The 22755-nt window shown below is 34.1% G+C and overlaps 1 protein-coding gene across 1 annotated transcript in view; it reads right to left on the reverse strand.

Moving 5' to 3' along the window:
* Window positions 1-1729: 1729 nt before the first annotated feature.
* LOC115876148 (glutamate receptor ionotropic, kainate 2-like) overlaps window positions 1730-22755 on the reverse strand; it is a gene marked incomplete at both ends in the record, with an annotated part of 72028 nt that continues 51002 nt past the window's right edge. The window contains 5 exons of the mRNA XM_030891832.1: window positions 1730-1886; window positions 3836-3951; window positions 5168-5445; window positions 7154-7321; window positions 12161-12298. Of these exons, the coding sequence (XP_030747692.1) occupies window positions 1730-1886; window positions 3836-3951; window positions 5168-5445; window positions 7154-7321; window positions 12161-12298 (857 nt within the window). The remainder of the gene's footprint in view (window positions 1887-3835; window positions 3952-5167; window positions 5446-7153; window positions 7322-12160; window positions 12299-22755) is intronic.

Consider the following 22755-nt stretch of genomic DNA (forward strand, 5'->3'; position numbering starts at 1 on the left):
TTATTGGATTTTTCGTCATATGTAATACCGGTACAACCCAAAAAGTGTTTTTTTTTAGATTTCTGATGCTTAATTGTATTGCATAAGACCATCGAGTTCATGGGCGCCGGAAGAATGAAATTTAGGGGGCAAGGTAAAATGAATAAAAAAGTGACATTTTTGGTAATTATTGGGAAAACTGGAAATCCTCCGATTTTCACCAAAATTGGTATACACCCTATTTTGAAGTCGTAGATTACAAATCTCAACTTTTTTCTTGGCGGTCTAATACCGTTTTTCAGAAAAAAACGGAAAATAATTTCAATATCGAAGTTTTCTTAGTTTCTCATATTTTTAATGTTTTCTAGCACATATTTTGTTAGGTATTCAATAATAATCAATAATGTTTTTGCTATTTTCTGTTACTTTGTTAACCAATTCTATGCATAATAGAGGAAAATTTGCTAAAATAAATTTGTAAACAATCTGAAAATGTTAGGTTATAGCTTTGTTCGGGTTCTTGTTATTACCGATTCTGAACTGTCCAAGAACTCTGCAGTGCATGCGCAAATGAAATAATGTCTTCATATTTCCTTCTGCGCATACGCATCACAGTTCTAGGACGGTTCAGAATCGGTAATAAGAGAAACCCGAAGTAAGCTTATGTGTTTCTGGCATTTAAAGCAACGTTGCCAATGCTAAACCTAAATTTAGCGTGTTTTTTTCGCTCATTCTGGAATTACGAAAGGCGGTCGCCAGAAGAACGGCTCCTTCCCATAACTGCTATTTTACCAACGAGATCTGACTATTTATACCCACGAAGTTGCACGAAAGAGTTTTGATTGCATTGGTTACAACTTCCATGCAGAGGGTGTTAATCTTTTGTTGTTATATTATTAGATTAACTAAAAAAAGATTAACCCCCTCCGCAAAGAAGTTAAAACCAATGCAATCAAAACTCTTCCGCGTAATTTTGTGGATATAGGTGTATATTTAATTATTGTCGATCTCATAATAGGTAATTTATTTAAAATCCGTAATCACCCGAAATAGAAGATTCTAGACCTAATCTAGAAATTTTCAAATTTCTAGATTAGGTCTAGAATATATTTGTCTCTCTTATTACATAGGAGAGAGAAAGAAGGATATTCAATAGTATATCAAATGTCAAACTTCCATCTGGTCTCAATTTTCTTTGCAATTTTTTTAAGAAAAGTGTTTTTCAGTAAAATGTTGGACACTTTTCTATCCCCAATCAAGTGTGGCTTTTAGATAAACTATAATATAATGAAAATATAGTGAAATTATTACTTTATAGGGCCGAAATAAAGAAAAATTCAATGTTGAAGTAATTTTCCGTTTTTCTGAAAAACGGTAAGAGACCGCCAAGAAAAAAATAGATTCGTAATCTACGACCTCAAAATAGTGTGTATACCAATTTTTGTGAAAATCGGACGATTTCCAGTTTTCCCAATAATTACCACATTTTTTATTATTTTACAGGTAACACCTAACAATTTCATAATAATGATTATTTTTTTACAGATGGATGTAAGAAGATAGCTTTTATTTTTATTGTTTCAGTGATCCAGGGGGGGGGGGCAAATGCCCCCTCTTGCCCCCCCTGTCCGGCGCCCATGATCGAGTTGTATTATTCCTTACGGATTTATTGGTATAAATTTTAACATGATATAGGCATCGTTGTTCGTGTTAACTATATTAATGTATAATATGTCTGTTTGGAACTTACGTGTCTCTCTTATTGCCACTTTCTTCACCATCCATATAAACTCACACGTAGCAAAAGTCAAGGCTATAACAACCCCAACAGCTAAAACTACGAACACTCCACCTACATGGTCAAGTCCCAACTCTGCTGCAGCATTGTCATCCGCATGTTCTTCCTCCTGCAACAAAATATTTAGATTACAGAGACATGATAGGACATATCTATTTCTTCTAGTTTATGTATTTTCTGTAGTTCGGAATATATGTATTGTAACGTTTTTAGTTCGTTACATGTCTTTTTTATATATAATATATGATGTCTAGGCCTATCATCACCGGATTCCCTCTCGTTCAGGCCGGATAGTTTATTTGACGCGTAATTTTTACGTTCCCTAGTCGCCAACCCTGTTATCGTTCGACACAACCCTGTTATTGCTCTGAGGAGGCGCGCGCTGTTAACGTCGCTTCTGTCAACTCTCTCCGTGCTTAACCTCACTTTGTTTTGACGCTCTGTTGTATCCCAGCTTTTAGAAATAGTGATTATTTAAATCTTGCTGTTTAATTTGAATCAGCTGCTATTTCGAGGCTACAGGTAAAGATGAGTTATTACCTTTTATAGATTCGATATTATTATTGAATATTTTTAGGGTAGAGTTACGGATGTCCCAACTTGTATTTGTGTTTTGCTGGCACGTTGGCGTCCCTTTTCTTTTGTCCTCCAGAATGTCACATGGAAGAAAGGACATGTTGTTTATTATTTATTGAGCCCTCGGAAGTATTTCGAGGTAGGTTTATTTTGTTTATTAGACCTTGTTTGGTTTTAAACAAGAGTTTCATATTTTTAGGATCCAAGGTACGGACTGTGTCCAAAGTACGGACTATTTCCAAGGTACGGACTGCGTCCAAGGTACGGACTGTGTCTAAAGTACGGACTGTGTCCAAGGTACGGGTAGTGCCTTATGTACAAACATTATCTTATGTACAGATGTCCTGTGGACGAGTGTCCCCAGTAAGAACGATTTTTTCTTACATCTAAGTGCCACAGCGTGGATGTAGCTGGAGTCCCATGCTGCTTCACTCCCATTTCTAAGCCTAGTCAGTAGCTACGGCTGTAAGGGATTCATGGTGTCCTCAATCTGGCCCCTTTGTTGTTTTGACCAACAGGATCGCCGACAGACAGTACAGAGATGCGAGACCACCTCACGCTGCTACTGTTTGAAGCAAGATTACATAAAGAACAGCTAAGTGTAGATTTACGTTCTAGTTTTTATGTTTTAGATTTTCTATATTTTCAGTCTTGAACAATAACGTACATCTTAAGTAATATCGTACAGACTATGTTCAGTGGTTAAATTGTTAAGAACATTCATGTCGATATAATCTTTAAAATATAATTTAGATCTTAGGTTTCATTGCATTACGTCTTGTGGTGGTATTACTTTTATAGATATTATTGCATTATTTTAATAGATGGATAATCAAACATAGATTCTAGAATCTACAGGTTGTAACATCTTCGATTTAGCATCATATGGAATATATCAAATTAATTAAAGTAATGCTACATTTCATATTTTCTCTTAAACTTTACATGTCCTGTATTTTATCGTAGTTGTTTTCATTGATATTTAGTACGACTCTTACCACCACTTTCTTTGACATATAACCACTATATATTTACTAGAACTCTACAATGTCATGTATCAGCAAAGAACGTCATGAATAAATATAGTCATTAGTTTTAAGTATTATACAACTGTGTTTTCTTTCTCTGTACATGCCTGGCGCCCAATATCTATATATCTTTTGTTAATTATTACTGATTAATTTTCTCTCTAGTGAAATACCTTATCCACGACTGCTCTCCGATGAAAAGCTGCCGTTCGCAGTGGTAGTGGTTTAAAAAACGCTACAGTATTCATTCAGAATATATGAACAAATAATATTTTCATGACCCTTAATCAATTTAATTTCAATTTGGATACTTTAAAACTTAGAACTCTATTATTTAGTAGGTACCTACGTAATTCTATATATTTTTAAGATATGACTGTTGTAGTTACTTTTCTTGTAAGATTCCAATTAAGAACATGTAATTTTTTAAATTTTCAGTGGTATAAAAACTCACCTTACATACTCCACCACCGTTCATTTCTGTCCACCATTTTGTTTTCAGTCTACTAAGAATTCCCATTTCTTGCATTTTTAATATGGCCTCGTTGAAAGCTTTCCTGTATTGGAAATCTGTAAAGAAAAGTAGATTAGTTAAACAAGAATTTTGAAAATAGTTTAAAAAATACTTGTTAGAATAGTTATTTGTTCAAGTGAAAGATAGACTTTTCTTTTCAAAATAGAAAAATATTATATATTGCAATAATGTTTTATATTGCGTTGTAATGGATTAATTTTGATGATTTTTTAAGAAATTTGTAGCTAAATATCTTGACTTTTTAGTTCCTCTTTCTAAATTAAAAATTAAAGTTCTCATCTGTCAATTATATCAGGGAAAACAAAATATTAGCATTTTGGCGAAAGTTTGAAACACCCTAGAATATGTTAAAAAACAAGAAATTTAAAAATAATTTTATCATCTCGGTGCATCTTTTACCGACAGTTTGGTTTTTGGTTCATAGCTTTATTTTTTTTGAATATTATATTCGTTTTTGAATAAGACACTAATATTTTTTCTTAATTTTTACAATAAAACAATGTCTTTGTTTTCGGTCCTAGTTAGCAGACCTATTAAATAGTATTTATGATATATGTAATGTCACTCTGTCATTGAAAAATTATATTATTCTTGTCTGATGGGCATTTAGTCAAGCCGAGATGGTTTTAAGTCCAGGAGTTGATTTCTACCAAGTTCAATTAATACAACAGTAGTGGATATAACTTCAATGCAACAGTAGTGGACTTAAAACCTTCTCTGCTTGAGTAACTCATAGCAATAATTCTAAAACTTTTCATTTGCAGTGACACTAGAAAAACAATAAACTCTATTTCATAGGTGTGTTGATGAGGACGAAAAGCAAAGCCAAGCTTTTAATGATAAAAATGCTGTAAATCGTTACTGTCTTCTTCAAAAGCGAATATCTTTAATAAAAAATAAAGATATTGAGATAAACCATAAAACAAACTATTCAGAAACGACGTACCTAGGTGATAAAATTTTTTCTAAATTCCTTGGTTTGTTAACTTATTTCAGAGGATGTTTCAAACTTTCACCAAGATATCAACATTTTGTTTGAGATGGAAACCTTTATTTTTAATTTAGAAAGAAATACTAAAAGGTCCAATGTTTTATCCTTTACAAATTGTTTAAAACATCATCAAAATTGGCCCACTAGAATAAAAGATATTAAACTTTAAATTACATAGAAATTTTAAGGTGCCGGTTTTTCGTGCCGGTGAGTTTATCATATGTTAATTTTCGTAGATGCAAAAAATAGTTTTAACTTACTCGCTGTCATAGCTATTCCATACCCCTTCGAATCGATCATACCGCCCACCTGTATGAGATCGCAGTTTCTTTCTGTTTCGTACTCTATCGATGAGCTTTCCATCAGAAAGGCGTATTTTCTTTTACTATTTAATACCCTCTTCACGCCATCTGCATTACTGGACTCGAAAACCGTCGGATCTGCCGATTCCATCTGCACCCACATTTGATGATACGTAGAGAAATTGGTGTCTTGGAAAAACGAAGAAGTGGATCCACCTATAAAGAAATATGTAGTGCTTTCTACTGTTATTATATAAATAATAAATATATTTTAATAAGAATTTTTGTTTTGCTTTTATAAGTACAGGGTGGGTCAAATTCGACGCTTTTAAATGGAAACACCCTTTTCTATAGGAGATAGACAAAAACTAATATCGGTGTCTGGAGCTCAATTTTTGTCAAAAACATGATGGTGAAAACCGCATATCGATATCTGTTACCGTTTCCGAGTTACGGGTTGTTTTTCAAAAATATGCATTTTTAACAAATCGCTGTAACTTTTTTGCTATGGAAAATTTTGTATTTTTATGAAAACATTTCCAAAGCATCTTTTTATGTAGAATCTAATGGTTTAAGTATAATTTTTTTAAAATTAATAATTTAAGAATTACCAAACAGAAAATTTGATTTTTTATATGGGACACCCTGTATGTTTTTAATTTATTGAAAGGAATTTAAAATTACCTTTCCAAAAATATAACACACTAGATATTTTGCTTGATTCCTATTCGAGATACAGAGTATATAAAAATTCGCCGGCTTTTAATAAGTAGGCTTTGAACGGCACCGGCTGTAATGCAAAAAAATTCTGTGAGCATCAATTAAAACGAAAATAGTATTTGCTATGAGAGATGCAGAATTTTATAACAATTTAAAATATATTTAACCAACATCAACACATTTAAAATATATCTAATAACAATAAAAATAAATAGCAAACCAAGACATGAGATTTTGCTACAGTTGTTCGATATATCGACCGTCTTTTGTTATGGACAGACGGGGCAGTTTTTGAACATTTCTCGCGGAATTCATTAACTCAGTGGAGGTGAAAGGTATCCTCTCATAACTGCTAGTATTTCTAATTCTTGTCTAGAATATACAGAAGATTAAGGACTCTCTATTCTGCCACAAATATATCCATAGGATTAGATCCACGGGCACTAAGTCAGGCGGCCTCAACGGCCAACGGCTGGGATCTTGGTTAGCTATTCAATTATTCTTGAAATTGGCTTGCAAAAATTTGCTGATAACTTCAGCGTTTTGAGGCGGTGCGTCGTCTTGCTGGAAAAAATATGTTTTCGAGTCCCATTAAGCACATATCATCAATAAGGGTCCAAAAGCCTACTAGTTAAAAAGTGGCGAACTTTAAAAATTATGTATTTCGAAGGGGATTATAACAAAATATCAAGTGTGCTAAATTTTTTGGAAAGGTAATTTTAAATTCTTTTCAGTTAATTAAAAATATAGAGGGTGTCCCAAATAAAAATCAATTTTTCTGTTGATAACTCTTAAATTGTTAATTTTAAAAAATTATACTTAAACCATTAAATTCCTACGTAAAAAGGTGCTTTGGAAATGTTTTCATAGAAATACAAAATTTTCCTGTAGCATAAAAGTTACAGCGATTTGTTAAAATGCACATTTTTGAAAAACACCCCGTAACTCCGAAACGGTAACAGATATTGATGTGCGGTTTTCACAATCATGTTTTTGATGAAAATTGAGCTCCAGACACCGATATTAGTTTTCGTCTATCTCCTATAGAAAAGGGTGTTTCCATTTAAAAGCGTCGAATTTCACCCACCCTGTACATATTTTGAATGAATTGAATAATTGAATGTTCTTGGGTATTGACTCTTCATTTAAAAATATGCACATTTTTCTATTTAAATCATTTAGCTTTATACCTAGATAATAGTAGAGAAATATCTCACCTGCTACATACATTCATATTTAATTTTAGTTTGAGTAGCTAAATCTTCAGCTTTCTCGATTGTTAAACCCATACGGGACATAGTGAGAAAAGCAGCCATATTGGCAGTGTAGGACGTGGTCATTATCAGTGAAAAGAACCACCAAGCTGCTGTTGCCATCCTAGTAGATACGCCTCTAGAATTATAACATATGTCTATATCAATACAGTAATTATTATAAAATAACCATGACTTACTAATAACAAACTTTAATTAACTACTAAGATTTTTTGCTATCAATATTTTAATAATTTTTAATATATGAGGAAGTCGCTTTTACCGGTTAAATCGTACCTCTTCAATATCCCGTTTAAAAATGCATTAGCGAGACATTTTGTAGTATATTTAGTAAGCTCAATAAGACGTCCAGTTATACCTAAGATCTTTTTCATGTTCCAGGAGTACTTGAAGAAATAATACATATCAAAATATTCTTTGTGTCTGTGCTCTAATATTTCAAGGACTTATATGATGCTTTCGAAATGTGGGCCTACAGAAGAATGTTGCGAATTTGCAAGGGGTGCGAGGGGTATTGAAGCGATACATATAGCCTAGCTTACCCAAAAGTCAACCTCACCTTCACGTGGTGCACCCTGTTTACACAAACAAGGCTCTGACGTCCGAGTATAGGCGGTGTAACTTTATACAACCCTCAGACCTACCATCTTCTGGGGAAAAGGAGTAATAAAATACACCTAGCCGGCCGAGAACCTAGCACAAGGGAACTATCGTCGCAGTCCTCACTGTGCCATAGCCATCCCGTGCTACAGTTGCAGCCAAAACTGTGCGGCAGCGTAACCGCCACAGTTAAACCTTTTCACGCAGCTTACACACAGCAATGATGGAACATTCGAGCGGGATAAAATTATCGTCCGGAGGTAAAATACCCCCTCAATCGGATCTCCCAATCGGAGGGGGTGCCTACTCGAGCGTATCATCGGAGAAACAAAAAACACCAAAGTTTCACGTTCGCGGCGTGGAACGTCCGCACTCTACTGGACAAGATAAATTCAAATCGACCAGAGAGAAGAACAGCACTGGTCTCACAGGAACTCCACCGATTAAATATAGATGTTGCCGCTCTAAGCGAAACACGCTTTGCAGATGAAGGTAGTCTCACTGAGGAGCATTACACCTTCTTTTGGAAAGGTCACCCCGCAACACACAGGAGAATTCATGGTGTAGGCATTGCGATCAAAAACGAAATCGCCACCAAGTTAACAGAGTACCTATTGGTGTCTCCGAACGTCTTATGACCCTAAGGTACCCCATATCAGACAAAAAACTTACGTCAACATCATTAGTGCCTACGCTCCCACCCTTGACGCTAAAATTTAAGATAAAGATAAATTTTACCAAGCTTTACAAAATGCCCTTCAACGAATTCCAAAGCACGAACGAATCATCGTGACTTTAATGCCCGTGTAGGCAAACAACAGGAAATATGGCCTGACGTATTGGGAAAACATGGAATGGGAAACGCAAATAGCAATGGTGAACGCTTATTAACAACATGCGCAGAGTATAATCTTTGCATCACCAATACATGTTGAAGGACAAGTTTAAAGGTACCTGGAAACATCCTAGATCAGGCCACTGGCATCAATTGGACCACATAATCGTTCGAAGGACGCATCTAAAAGATGTTAGGCTCACAAAAGCTAGAATAGATGCCGAATGCGGCACTGACCACCGACTTTTAATTTCAAAAATGAAAATCCAGTTAAAACCCAAACATCCACGCTGTAAAAAGCAAAACAACATGACCAGATTGAACGTACGGGGTCTAGAGAACAAGAAGAATCACTTCCACCGATAACTTCAATCTCAATATAGGAAGCTGAACAAGGCTGGACACAATTAAGGGATGCGATTCATAAAACCAGCGAAGCAGTACTGGGAAAGTCGAACAAAAAGAAACAACCAGATTGGTTTGACGAAAATCAACCGCATATACAGGCTTTGTTGGAACAAAAGCATAGAGCACATCAAGCCGTCACTGCAAATCCACATAATCCAAGACTGGTAAGCAACTTTAAAGCAGCCAACAACACGCTTCGAAGAGAACTGCGCCAAGTAAAGGATAACTGGTGGTAACAAAAAGCGAATCAGATTCAAGAGTACGCCACGCATCACGATTATCGTAAATTCTTCGAGGCTGTAAAAGAAGTATACGGTCCAACTAAGAAGGTAAGCTGCCCAATCATGGCTCAAAATGGCGAACTTCTAAAAAAGGAAGAACAAATCAGAAATCGCTGGAAAGAACATTACAGCCATATCCTTAACCAAGAAAACAACCCCAATATGGAAGCACTAAACACAATACCTCAGTATAACAGCCTCGATGTATTAGACATCCCAATAACAGAACAAGAAATAAAGACCTCCATAAAACAGCTTAAAAACAACAAATCAGCTGGCTGTGACGTGATTCCGGCGGAAATCTATAAGTGCAAGTAAAGAAATTATTGGTCATCTTAAGGCTCTCTTTGATGTCGCATGGGAAAGCGGAGAGGTACCTCAGGATTTTCGCAACGCGAATATAGTGAATATATTTAAGAACAAAGGAAGTGCATCAGACTGCGGAAATTACCGGGGAATTTCGCTATTGGCTATCGGCGGAAAAAATTCTTGCAAAAATAATGTCAAACCGCCTGCACCCATATATAGAAAAAAACTCCTTCCAGAATCGCAAACGGGTTTTCGTGCCAACCGCGGCACCGTCGATTCCATATATTCCATCCGTCAACTACAGGAAAAAGTAAAAGAGCAGCAGTCTAAACTTTATGTTGCATTCATCGATCTAACAAAGCCTTCGACTCTGTGAACAGAGATGCGCTTTGGGCAATTATGGAAAAGTTCGGAGTACCCAACAAATTTCTTACAGTGTGTAAAAGCCTCCATAACAACAAGTCAAGAGTGTCACATCATGGATCACTGAGCGACCCATTCCTAAGAAATACAGGAGTTAGGCAGGGATGTGTCTTAGCGCCTCTCCTATTGAACATATTCATGGCAGCGCTCTCCATTATAGTGGACAGCAAACTGCAAGAGAGAGGATTGGGCATTAGATACAGATATGACGGCGGTCTGTTCAACATAAAAAGACTCAGGGCAAAAACACGTACAAAATTTATCACAGAACTTCAATACGCTGACGACTGCGCTCTAGTTGCAAACACGGTACAACAATTACAAGACATGTTGAACACATATGTATACCTGGGCATACGAGGCTTTGGGCCTTAAGCCAAACATCGACAAAACTAAAATCATGTGCACTCCCCCGGAAGATCACAACAATGCTATAAAAATCGGAGAAGAACTATTCGAATATGTGACGGAATTCAATTACCTTGGCAGCTTGATTTCGGAAAAGGCCAATATTGACTCTGAAATTCAGCACAGGATTAGTAGCGCCTCAAGAGCATTCTGAAATTAAAAAGACAGGGTTTTCTACAATCATGACTTGAGTACAAAAACAAAACTTGCAGTATACCGAGCAATTATAATCCCCACCATGTTATATGGGAGCGAAACCTGGGTGCCTTACCGCCGACACATGAACGCATTAAACAAGTTGCAACAGAGACACCTTAGACAACTCTTAAGAGTCCGGTGGTTCCATCATGTCTCAAACGTATCGGTCCTTAAAAAAGCTAACTGCGAGAGTATTGAAGTCATGGTCACAAAATCCCGCTTAAGATGGACTGGTCACGTATGCAGAATGCAAGAAAACCGTATACCAAAATCTCTGCTTTACGGTGAGCTTGTAGACGGTAAGAGGAGACCGGGTGGACAACTGAAAAGATACAAGGACATTTTCCACGAAAATTTAAAGGGAATTAACATGCAGAATGAGTGGGGAAAAAGCAGCTTGGCAATAGAACTCAATGGAGAAGGGGGTTGTAAACTCAGTTAACAGCGGCAACCAAAAAGTAAAGAGGCAACAAAGTAATGAGATTTTTGAATGTCCGAGTGCGGTAGGCAGATAACATCACGTATCGGGCTTTTCAGTCACAGAAAAGCTCATGAAAGAAAACGCCTTGCGTGACCATCTTCTTTATGTGTGTCGAATACTCGTCAGCGAGTAACGGCTGTATGTATGTATGTTGCCAATTTCATACACAGAACATCGGACCAGCGCAGCGCCAGCGCCAGCGTATCAATTCTAAGGCAGTTGAAAGTTAACACAAGACTTTCAACCAAAATAGACCAGTCATACCTTAGGTACTTCGGGCACATTTCGAGAAGAACAGAGGGACTGGAAGAAAATATAATCGAAGGGAAGATTAATGGCAAACGAACAAGAGGAAGATCTCCGACGCGCTGGGTGGACAAAACCAAAAAAAATATTGGTCACGGCCTGCAAGAGGTTTCTATAGCCGCTCAAGATCCGAGCAATTGAGACATGATGTCACCATACTCTTTCGAGAGTTAACGGACGAGAAAAAGAAGAAGATGGTAAGTGATTTTGTATGGTTTGAGTGAATGTAATTGAAGATTTCTATCCTTTCACAAAAAAGAGCATATTTTTTTAGATTCCCCATAGTAAAACATTGCCTTACTTCTAAACAGCCCGCTAAATAATTTATTTTTTCATTTTCAATAATCTTACAGTACTTCTGTATACTGTAGGGGTGCTCGACTGGACTGACAGTAGTAGATGTAAAAAGAGAAAAAATAATGGTTTAGAAAAGATAAGTTTGTGATTTATTAATAAGCGAAAGTATATTTTTAAATTGAAGTAATTTTATTATAATTTTAAAGCTTGCTGCGTATGTATGCTGAATACCTACTTGAATTGTATATGTACCTTAATTCTAATAGAGTTTAATATAACTAAATGAATTGAGAAAAAAGAACTACTAAAAGGCATTAAATCAAAGGAATAAAAACTAGAAAATAATAAATAATATTTTAGTATAACTATGTATAACAGTATTATTTTATTTGAAATAATTTATAATCTTACTTTGGCAAGAGATCGCATCCTTGGGCCATTATGGAGCCCAACGTCAACCAGCAGCAGTTTCTTATGGTCCAAATATTTTCCAATTCTTCTGGATTCGGGTCACAAGGATGCGGATTTTCCCAGTCGTTCGGATTTAACCTATAGAAACATAGAGACGGTTTTTAAATGCTGATTTATTTTAGCAAAATAATACTTATTTTTTTACAAAAAAAATCACCCGAGATTGAAATGTTTGGTGTTAAAACATCATAATAACACTAGTTTATCACAATACAACTAAACATTTTGTTTTGAACTTTGGAGCAGAGGATTTAAATTCGATCCCAAATATCAGTTCTACTGCTAATAATGATTGGTTTGCCAAACATGCGTCCACAGTTTGAAATAAAATGATAACTGGTAATTTTTGCTGTCTTTAATTTAAGTATAAAAATTAAGGTTGACATATTTAATTTCTTTTTCAGGAGCATTCCGCATTTTACACTCTTCTTAATCCAGAAATGTTTAGAATCCGGTAAGTACATCCTGTGGAAATATTTGGACGTTACGGCTTAATTTATCAAGACTTAGATCACGCTATAATTGCACAATAGAAAACGAGGAAGACCATAGTAATAATATAATATAATATATCTATAATAATAAACTCATTAAAAAAACTTATAATTCGAATTTTTTTTTACAAGAAAAGTACCTTGCAATTTCTTACTTAAATCTACCAGTGTTGTAGTAAGGTAAATCGAAGTAATTAAATCATAAATCGTTAATTAAATTTAAAACAAATTATTTTTTTCCGTATATCACAACTATCACTTATTTAAGACTCACTGTACAAGGCAACGAGTTGTAATTGAAAAATTCAATTTAAAAATATGTATCTATTGATTTTCATTATCATGAATATTTTAATTTGAAATTTAATTCTCATTCTTTTTATTTTACAATTTTAGTAAACCACCTTTCACTTTTATTTTTACTATAAAATAGAATAATGAATGTAAAAGAACAAAGAAAAAAATACAAAATATTTTATCAAGAAAGGAGAATCTTAACAAATATATTGGCAACTTATCGATCTAAGTCCTGTTTTTCATCACATAGTGTTTGCAGATTAAACACAACAGATTTAATCGAATGAAATGAGTTGGTCGAGTTTGTTTGAAAAGGGGTAAAGAAATCCCTTAAATCCATTTAATCCGCTTTTCCTTGTCGGTTACGATTCAATGGATGGTGAAACAAAATATTTAACTTAGGTATTATGAAATAAGAAATAAAGAAGCTTAAATATTTAGGTACAGAAATATTTGATGTTAATACAATTTATTTGTTCATTCACAACTAATACACCAGCTCGGGATCTCTACTAGACCTGTTTGGTGTTGAGATTTGAACACCGGTGTTAGGTGGTGATGACCACCGGTGTTTCAGTCGGTGTACCGGTATCAACACCGGTGTTCATTTCAGCGCCGGTGTTTATCTCAACACCGGTATCGTAATGAACACCAGTGTCGAGATCAACACCGGTGTCGGTGTCGGTGTCGATGTCGATGGTACCGTCTGTTTAAGTTAACGTCAGTGCGCTTTAATATACGATAAAAATAAGCACCGATACGACATTATTATTATCAGGTTTATTTTGAACTTATTAATTAACATTATTTCTCTCTCTCTTCTTTAACCCGTTTACAAAACACCGGTGTCAATATCAAAACCGGTGTGGTAGTCAAAACCGGTATCGAGATGAACACTGGTGTCCAGACCAACACCGGCGTCGAGATGAACACCGGTGTTGTAGATGAACACCGGTATCCAAATGAACACCGGTGTCGGTATTAACACCGAAACACCGGATAGCCTATATTTGGCCACCGGTGTCAGCCCAACACCGGTGTTAAAACGGTGTTCCGGTGTTTGGAACAGGTCTAATCTCTACTACCAGAAATCAACAGAAGAATTCAGTTAGCATGGAGTAGGTATGGAAGAAACGCAATCATATTTAAATCTAGAATGCCACTCTATCTAAAGAAGAAAACATTCGACCAATGTGTACTTTTTTATTCGTGTCAAAAGCGTTCCATATAAAAAAATATATATATGTACAATAATACTAATAAAAAAAATATATACAAAGTGTATAAAGACAAACAGAAGAAAATTGCAAAGGTAAAATCGAAGACAGTTACAAACATAAAAATTGTAAAAAAAAACAAGAGAAAAAATGAACATTGTACAAATACTAAATATTATCAGACCAAAAATTAGCAACATCGACGGCATTTCCTGTGGCCTGCAACAGGTCGTCAAACGTACAAGAAACTGGACACTGAGGGCAGTTATATAGATGTCTGGTGGTTTGTTCTGTACCACATTCGCATAATGTTGATGGCTCTGTAAGAAAATTCCATTTGGCTATATTATCCTTTGTTCTGCCAATCCCACTTCTTAATCTGATGAGAGACTTCCATGTTTTCCACTGCAAGTCTGCACCTGGCGGAAGGGATTCAGAAGGTGGGATCCATGATGCGATATCTGCATTTCTCAGTGTCCACAAGTTTTGTCGCGCCATCGATGGAGATGCACCGTCATCGATAGTGGTTTTTAGGAAGCTCTTTCTAGATTTCAATCTATTTAGGGGAGGTTGATGTCCATGAAACGGATGAGCAGCGTTTACTTCCATCTTATGTCTCTCGGTGTTCCCGGCAATAAATAATTAATGTGTACTACCAGTCATGATCTATACATGCGAAACCTGGACACTTAAAACGGACATCATAAGGAAATTGCAGGTCGCACAATGCTCAATGGATAGAAATATGCTGGGAATGACCAAGAGAGACCGTAAAAGAATAGAGTGGATACGTCAAAAGACCCAGGTAATAGATGTCAACCACAGAGTCAAATCTCTTAAGTGGTAATGGGCAGGACATCTGGTAAGAAGGACAGACAACAGATGGACCAAATACAAAGAGAGAATGTGAGGGAGGCTGTACCATAATTGGAAATGGTTGAATAAGCTGAAAATGGTGATGATAATGACAATTTTTTTCTGTGTCTATAATTGATTTGTTTAATAACTATAAGTGACGAGCAGTGTAGTTAAATGTATAACTGATTTGTGTCATATTATATTGTCATATACCTTATGATTAAAAATAAAAATGACTCCAAATTACGTTAGAAGTGCTGGCATATCAAGGTAAATTTCCTATCGATAGATCAATACTTAGAAAAAAAAGTCTCTAAACATGAAAAGTTATCATCATCATCAGCTTATTCAACCATTTCCAATCATGGTGAAGCCTCCTTCACGTATTTAGATACTCTCTAGTATTGTAGTTGGGCCCATTGTTGTATATTGTTAGCTATGCGGGCCCAAGCTTTCTCTGCTAATTTTCAAATATCATGGTCCCATCTTAAGTTTGGTCTTCCTTTAGGTCTTTTGATTCCTCGTGGGTACCATTTTGTAATTTTTTTGGTTCATTTGTTGTCTGTACTTCTTGCCAGGTGTCCTGCCCATTGCCACTTAAAGGATTTGATTCTGTGGATGACATCTATTACCTGGGTCTTTTGTCGTATCTCTATTCTTTTACGGTCTATCTTGGTTATTAAATTGTTGTTAAATATGGCAAGTATAAATACATATTTCCTGTTAAAAATAAATATAATATTTATCGCAATTTTTATCCAGTCCTTTTTAGTTTAAGCTGTATGTTTGGTTGTGATGAATTACACCCCTTTCAACGTGTATATTCAAGAGCTTAAACTTCCCCACTCACACTTTTAACTTAATCTCATTTAGAAATATAGTCCTTAAATATATTTCGTTTAGCAAACGGGCTAAAATCCCTTAATTTTCTCAGTCTACACACCGTCTAGCGCTTTAAATCTCAGAGAAACAAGTAAGTGTAGATGTAGATGAGTCCTAAATTATTTGTCGATAAAACTTTTACGTTTCTGTCCTTCTTCAGACATTTAATAAAGATAATTTTTATTTGATGTATTGGAATATACATATACATATACAGGTTGCTACAAGTTCGGGGTACGATCACTGGTATCTCGGAAACCGTAATAGATACGAATATGGATTTAAATTAGGGCAAAGTTGCGCCTTGGGATGTTCACTAAGATGATGCTATCAAAGAAAGTTTCAAAAGTACAAAGATTTCTAAATTCTTTCAAAACAGGTTTTGCAAATCAATTTTTCCTGCCGTTACTTTAGAAAAATCCAATCCATTATTAACTGTTCTTTCATTTGTTAAGGACAATTATTTTCATTATATTAATGATTTGTTAATCATAGATCGATGCCTGATTTATAAATAGTATGAATCTAATTTCATCAATATAATGAAAATCTGGTTGTTAAATTAATGTAAAGATTTTCAATAATATAAAGAACGCGTTCATTGTCCCAATGAATGCGTTCTTTGTTTCATCTTTGAAACTGCAGGCATATTCGGCTATTTTAATGTACTAAATCATTGATTAATAGGTTGTACATTGTGACAATGAACAATGTTATTTAATACAATGAGCACACTATATTATATTAATGTACGCCTGTCTTGATCGATTACTTTGGCACTTTAATAACGTCTGTGTGGTTATTCAGTGAGGCTTTAGTTTCATTAGAGCGGTAAGTGTTCTCTTCAATATTTTAAATATTTTAATAAAATTTCTATCGTATTGCAGTTTTTATAACAGAGAGTACAAAATGCATTCAAAAGTATAAGGTCTGTTTGAAGGGCTGTACATAAATTGAACAGAAAAAATATTTATGCATTAGCGATGGTTTGATCTTCTTTCGACCATAAAGAACATAAGAAACTGGTTGTAGAAGTTGATTGATTATAATTACGATTAATATTATCTATGTCTTATTAATATTAGATCGGCCATGAGATTTCTCATTAATAATACAAAAGTTAAAAATATGATCTTTAAAATGCTGACCTGTATACTATTTATTTGAATGTATAAATTTACTCAATTTTCCTTGATCATTGTTAATTAGCGCGCATCAATATTGTTACGATGAATAGATTAAATATTTTAAAAACCAGAGCGAAACTTGGAATTACTTTAAATAATTTGTGTAATAATATCGTTTGGCCTCAGGAGACCGAATTCTTTGAAAACCTGAAATAAAAAATGCAGGTCCGTATTTAAAAAATTAAGTTGGCCTCTGTACTCTGTATCTCACAAATTATCAGCTAATTTGAAAATCTAAAAATACTGTCAGGTAGCCTTCATAAACTGAGCTATGAGAATGTGCCCAATTAGTTTTTTATTTTCTTAAAAGTAACGACAGGGAAAAATACAATTGATTTTCAAAAATTCCGTTTTCCAAATAACTCAGCAATCCTTGAAAAATTTGGAACTTTTCTGAGAGCAACTTGGTGAACATACCAAGACACGAATTTTTCCTAATGTAATCATGTTCGTATCTATTACGGTTTCCGAGATGCCAATGCCCGTACCTCGAATTTGCTATGTATAATTCAGTGTTACAAACATATGGTAATCGCAAAACAATTCCGATGTACGTCATTAACTTTGAGTGAAAAGCGATGGCGACAGCGCTGCCAGACAATGATGGATTTATGAGATGAATCTTAATTTGAAATTGACAAAACATAATATTTATTATGTTTTAAAAAGTTTACGTTTATTTTAATTAAATAAATAATGTTTTTACTGATTAACTGATTTATTTGTTTTTATAGCTTATTTTACTTATTACATATTGTAAAAATAGTCAGGATTATTATAAGCGTTATTATGGGTTATTTATTTATTGATATACAGTGTGTGTCCCATTTTGGTTGAAATCATAGGGTATCTCCGTTATTAGTGAAGATAGAAGGGTGCGGTTTGCATAAACCTGTGCCACTTTTTCGTCAAACGGAAGATGCTGCAAACAAAATTTTCATAGCCTTCATTTCTGAACTGGGGTCTTTTCCTTTTGCAATTTGGGATACCCCTGTATCTCTATTATTGTTAAAGGTATCGAGAAGGCGAAAACTTCTTATTGTAGAACTTTTTGCGTGGAATACAGTGGCGTAGTCTGTTTTTCTACCAAAAAATATTTTTAATGAACTAAAGTTATGTTTTCAAATGGAACACCTGTATATTTATAAATCATGTGATCTGTCTTGCTATGAGCTTCAAAATATATATCCTCTATAATATTTATTTTCTTTATTTACCAATATTTAAATATATCATTTTCTGATTAGTAGGCCATGATAAACTATAAAAATCAAAATGGTATTTACTAAAATGATCATACACACATAAAAATGTTATTTGGGATTGATATATTTTACTTTTAAAATAACTGTTACCACTGAAACTGTGAATATATTTTCTTTTTTTATAACGTGATGGGTTTGCAAATATCTAAATCTTGAATTATTAAAGCATTTTCAGGTGTTCAACATTTAGTTGCCTATATTTCGTATTTCCAAAAATTCCCAAAATCGAAAATCGAACGGCGAAATCAAGAGATCCAAGGAGAAGCTAATCATGTTCATTGGTTCCAATTCATTGATTTGAAAAATAATAATTTAACAGTATTCTAATATTTCCATAGTTATGAGGGGAATGTTCCCCATCTTGCTGAAAGTATATTTCACGTAAATTAGCTAAAGGAATATCTAAAATTTCCGATACGATAGGTTATTCTTACGTATACACGTATTACAAGATTTACAAATAGCGGTAGAGAGTTAAGTTTCCCTAATATATAAAGAATTTATTAGCAGCTCCCAAAATAAAACAAAGACAGATAGCAGTATACTTTTTAGCCATTCTTTAGTTTCTTTTATTATCAATCATGGCCTACTAATAAATATGATGTTTTAATAAAGCTTTAAATATTGCAGTAAATAGTAGAAAATAAATATAGAGTGATATATATTTTTGAGAAGCTTATGGCAAGACAGATCATATGATTTATAAATATACAGGGTGTTCAATTTAAAAAACATAACTTTAGTTAATATTTTCAAAAATATTTTTTTTTGGTAGAAAACAGACTACGCCACTGTGTTAAAGTTCTACAATAATTTCTACCTTCTCGATAGCTTTAACAATAACAGAGATACAGGAGGTGCCCCAAATTGCAAAACTTTCAAAAGACCCTGTAGCTCGGAAACGAAGACGGCTATGAAATTTTATTTACGGCATCTTCCGTTTTGACAAAAAAAGTGAGACAGGTTTGTGCAAGCCGCACCCTTCTATCTTCACTAATAGCGGAGATATCGTCTGATTTCAACCAAAAATGGGACACCCTGCATCCCACAACGCTATAAGTGGTAATAATAAGTAAGAGGGTGCTTTTAATGCACAAATAAGCACATAATTTAATAAAAACTAACTGTAAATGGTATAATATGATTATCAATCAAACTTACTTTTCTGACTGCAGTCCAAGGTTAATAAAGGACCTTTGTCACGTTCTCGTTCAAAATAGTTAAACAAACAGGGCTTCGCTTTTGGCTTCAACTTTGTTTAAATCTTCAAGCATATTTTCAACAAAACAATTTCCAAAATACAGTACAAAAACTCGAAAAGTTAGTTCTTAAAGAACTGTTTATTGTAAAATGCAATTTTAAAAAAAAGACAAATGAAAATAGGCAAACGATAATTACTCACAAAAGATTCAGCAACAACTTTGATAATATACAAAATAAGGACTGACACTAGGATAATTGTTTTCAAATAATAAAGGGCAACATTGCTAAACACGACGCAATGTGACCAACATAGTGATAATAAATTCGGTTTAAACTAATCTTTGCAGCTTTAATCTAAATAAAATATCTGTTGCAATCATTGCTCTATAAATATATACAATATACAATATTTATTTTCTCCCAATACAATTCTTAATGCTCTGTTTTGTAATACTTGCAGTCGATTACAATATAATATAAGGGAACTACAGTGTGTAAATTATTGGCAAACTATTGCTTTGTTACTTAATATACGGAAATTGAGATTTATTACAATCCAATATTATACTTAAACATGTTGGGGCACCTCTATCTTTGCCCATTTTCTCTACACCAATAAATCTTCCAGAGAGCATCTTACCAACGCTAAACAAGTACAGCTTAATGATCTAAGACGATTACATTCTTCTAAAGACTACATTATCAAAAGTTCGCGGCTGTGGTTTGCACTTCGTCGTCGTTTAAAGTTTCGTTTGTATTTTTGGGCGAGTTAGAGAAAATAAAGTTTTGTTTGTTTTGAAAGTTGGAACGAGGTTGAAGAACGAACTAAGTTGTATGTCAAAATTAAAAACTTTTACGCCTCGAAGAATGGCGCAAGACTAAAAGTCTACGGCTTATAGTATTTCGCAGCCAAATTACATTTGTCTAGTTTGTATAAAATAGATAGAGATATATAGGAGTAAATAAACCGTTGGCATCCGCCATTATTTCCAATAGCTTAAATGGTAGAATCAAACGTCTTGTTTAATTCCGACTTTAATGACTGAAACTTACGTAATATTTAAATGATTATTAATAATCCTAATGAAAGTTTTTTAAAGAAACGCGGTGAATTTTCATCTGAAATAAAAAAACAGTAATATTATACCGTATTAAGGTTGGTTCTCACTATTCCTTCCATATCAGCTCCCTTCCGTTTACGTAAATTATTATATCATGTAAATGAATAGGACAATGTACACTATCCGTTCCGTTTTCCTTCCGTTCCATATCCTTTCCTTCCACGCATTTTTTTGGCCGACGTACCGAAGCATATCGGAAATAGCGTTGTCAAGTTCTTAATTTGTATACCAGCTCTGGTAAAATTTGCTTTGATACTTATTTATTCTTTCACCTCTTAATTAAAATTATTGCCTTTTTCAACAGATACAAATTATTAAAATAAAACTTTTTTTTTTAAATTGTACAATAAAAGTATGGAAGTGTTATGGAACGGAAGCTTACTTTTGCGTCCATACAATAAAACATACGGAACGGATATGGAATGAAACGGAAGGTATAGTTAGAATCAACCTTTATACTTCTCAGTAATTACTAATTGTTATATTTTTAATTTATGATAGTCTTTGGTCATGAGCATGGTGTTATTTTCATTATAGTTAAATGTTTATACAAGGTCGCTGATACATATCGATTATTAGATAAAATGTAAGAGGTACCGCAAAAAAAGTTAAATATAAAAGTTACAGTATCGGTAATAAAGTCGTAGCACATCAAAGTTTCATTTTTTAAATGGAACCCCTGTATATTATCGCATATTTCGGTTCTTCCTTCAATTCTAAGCAAAAATCGAGATACACACAATGTACCTCAAACCAAACGTTTCCGACTTATTGACTTTCGAAAATATCACACAACAATACAAAACCAGTCAAATGTCAACATTCCTGAAGTTGACAACCTATGATTTTATCATTCTCAAATGTAATTTGTTGTTCTGTATATACTACGTTATAGTACCTACAGTACAGTATGATAAAAAAAATGTATTTTTTATGATTTAAAACTGGGTTCAAATGAGGCTGCAAGCTTCTAACGTTTAAATACAATTTGATGTCAAAAAATTATAGGATGGCAACTTGAGGTATTCAGTTTTAATTTAAAAAAAATAAAGGTTTGTTCCAACCCGCTGAGAACCGTTCAGGAACGGTTCTGTTCATGCGCATAGGGCTAAAAGCGTTCCAACCTTGATGGGAATCGTTCTCGAACGATTCTCGTTGCGTTCCAACCAATTTTCTGATCGTTATTAGAACGGAACCGTAATTTCGATAACTTGCCAGTAAGTTGGGGCTAATTTGTACTGACACCTTCGCAGATAGTAAGTTATCAACTGATGATGATTATCTTTAGGTGGGCAGGCGGTTCCAGCTTGTTTTGTTTTGTGGATTTGTTTGGAGTTTAATGGGTTTTAGTGTTTAGAATTCTTTCTATACTTAGAAATTGTTAATTAATTAGCATATAAACATTTTGATAAGACCATAAGACGTCATGAGTAGTGACGAAGACTGTGATATTTTCACAGAAGGGCAGTCGAGTGAAGATGATTTGGAACAACTTTATCAATCAAGAACTAAATATAAAAATTACCTCGGTGAGATGAAAAATTTAGCTAGGGTTTAAAATTTTGCAATTCACACTTTAAACAAAAAAAAACGAATAGTAAACCAAGTGAAATTTTAGGAATTATGGTTTTGTCATTATTTATTAATGAGTAGTAATTTACCACACTTTTTACAGTTTCCACTGCTCTATACAATTAATATGAATATCTGTGAAGAATATTATTAAGGTTTGTTTTATTTACATCGTACATCAAACAAAAAGTGATGTTATTTTAACCGGTGTTTTTACAAGACAGATTAAAAACGGTTTCGAAACTGTTCCAACCGATTGTCAATCTAGAATCGTTCAAAAACAGTGTCGAGTTAACGCATGCGGATAAGACTAGTCCCAATGATTTCAGAACGGTTCCAGAACCGTTCTAAAACTTAGGGTTGGAACAAACCTATATTGTTACCTGTCCAGTTTTAATTAAAATAAATAGTTTTTTTTTTTCTTAAATTACTTAATCGG

This window comes from Sitophilus oryzae, unplaced genomic scaffold (genome assembly GCF_002938485.1).
Source record: "Sitophilus oryzae breed Bouriz unplaced genomic scaffold, Soryzae_2.0 scaffold_1411_pilon_pilon, whole genome shotgun sequence".
Lineage (NCBI taxonomy): Eukaryota > Metazoa > Arthropoda > Insecta > Coleoptera > Curculionidae > Sitophilus > Sitophilus oryzae.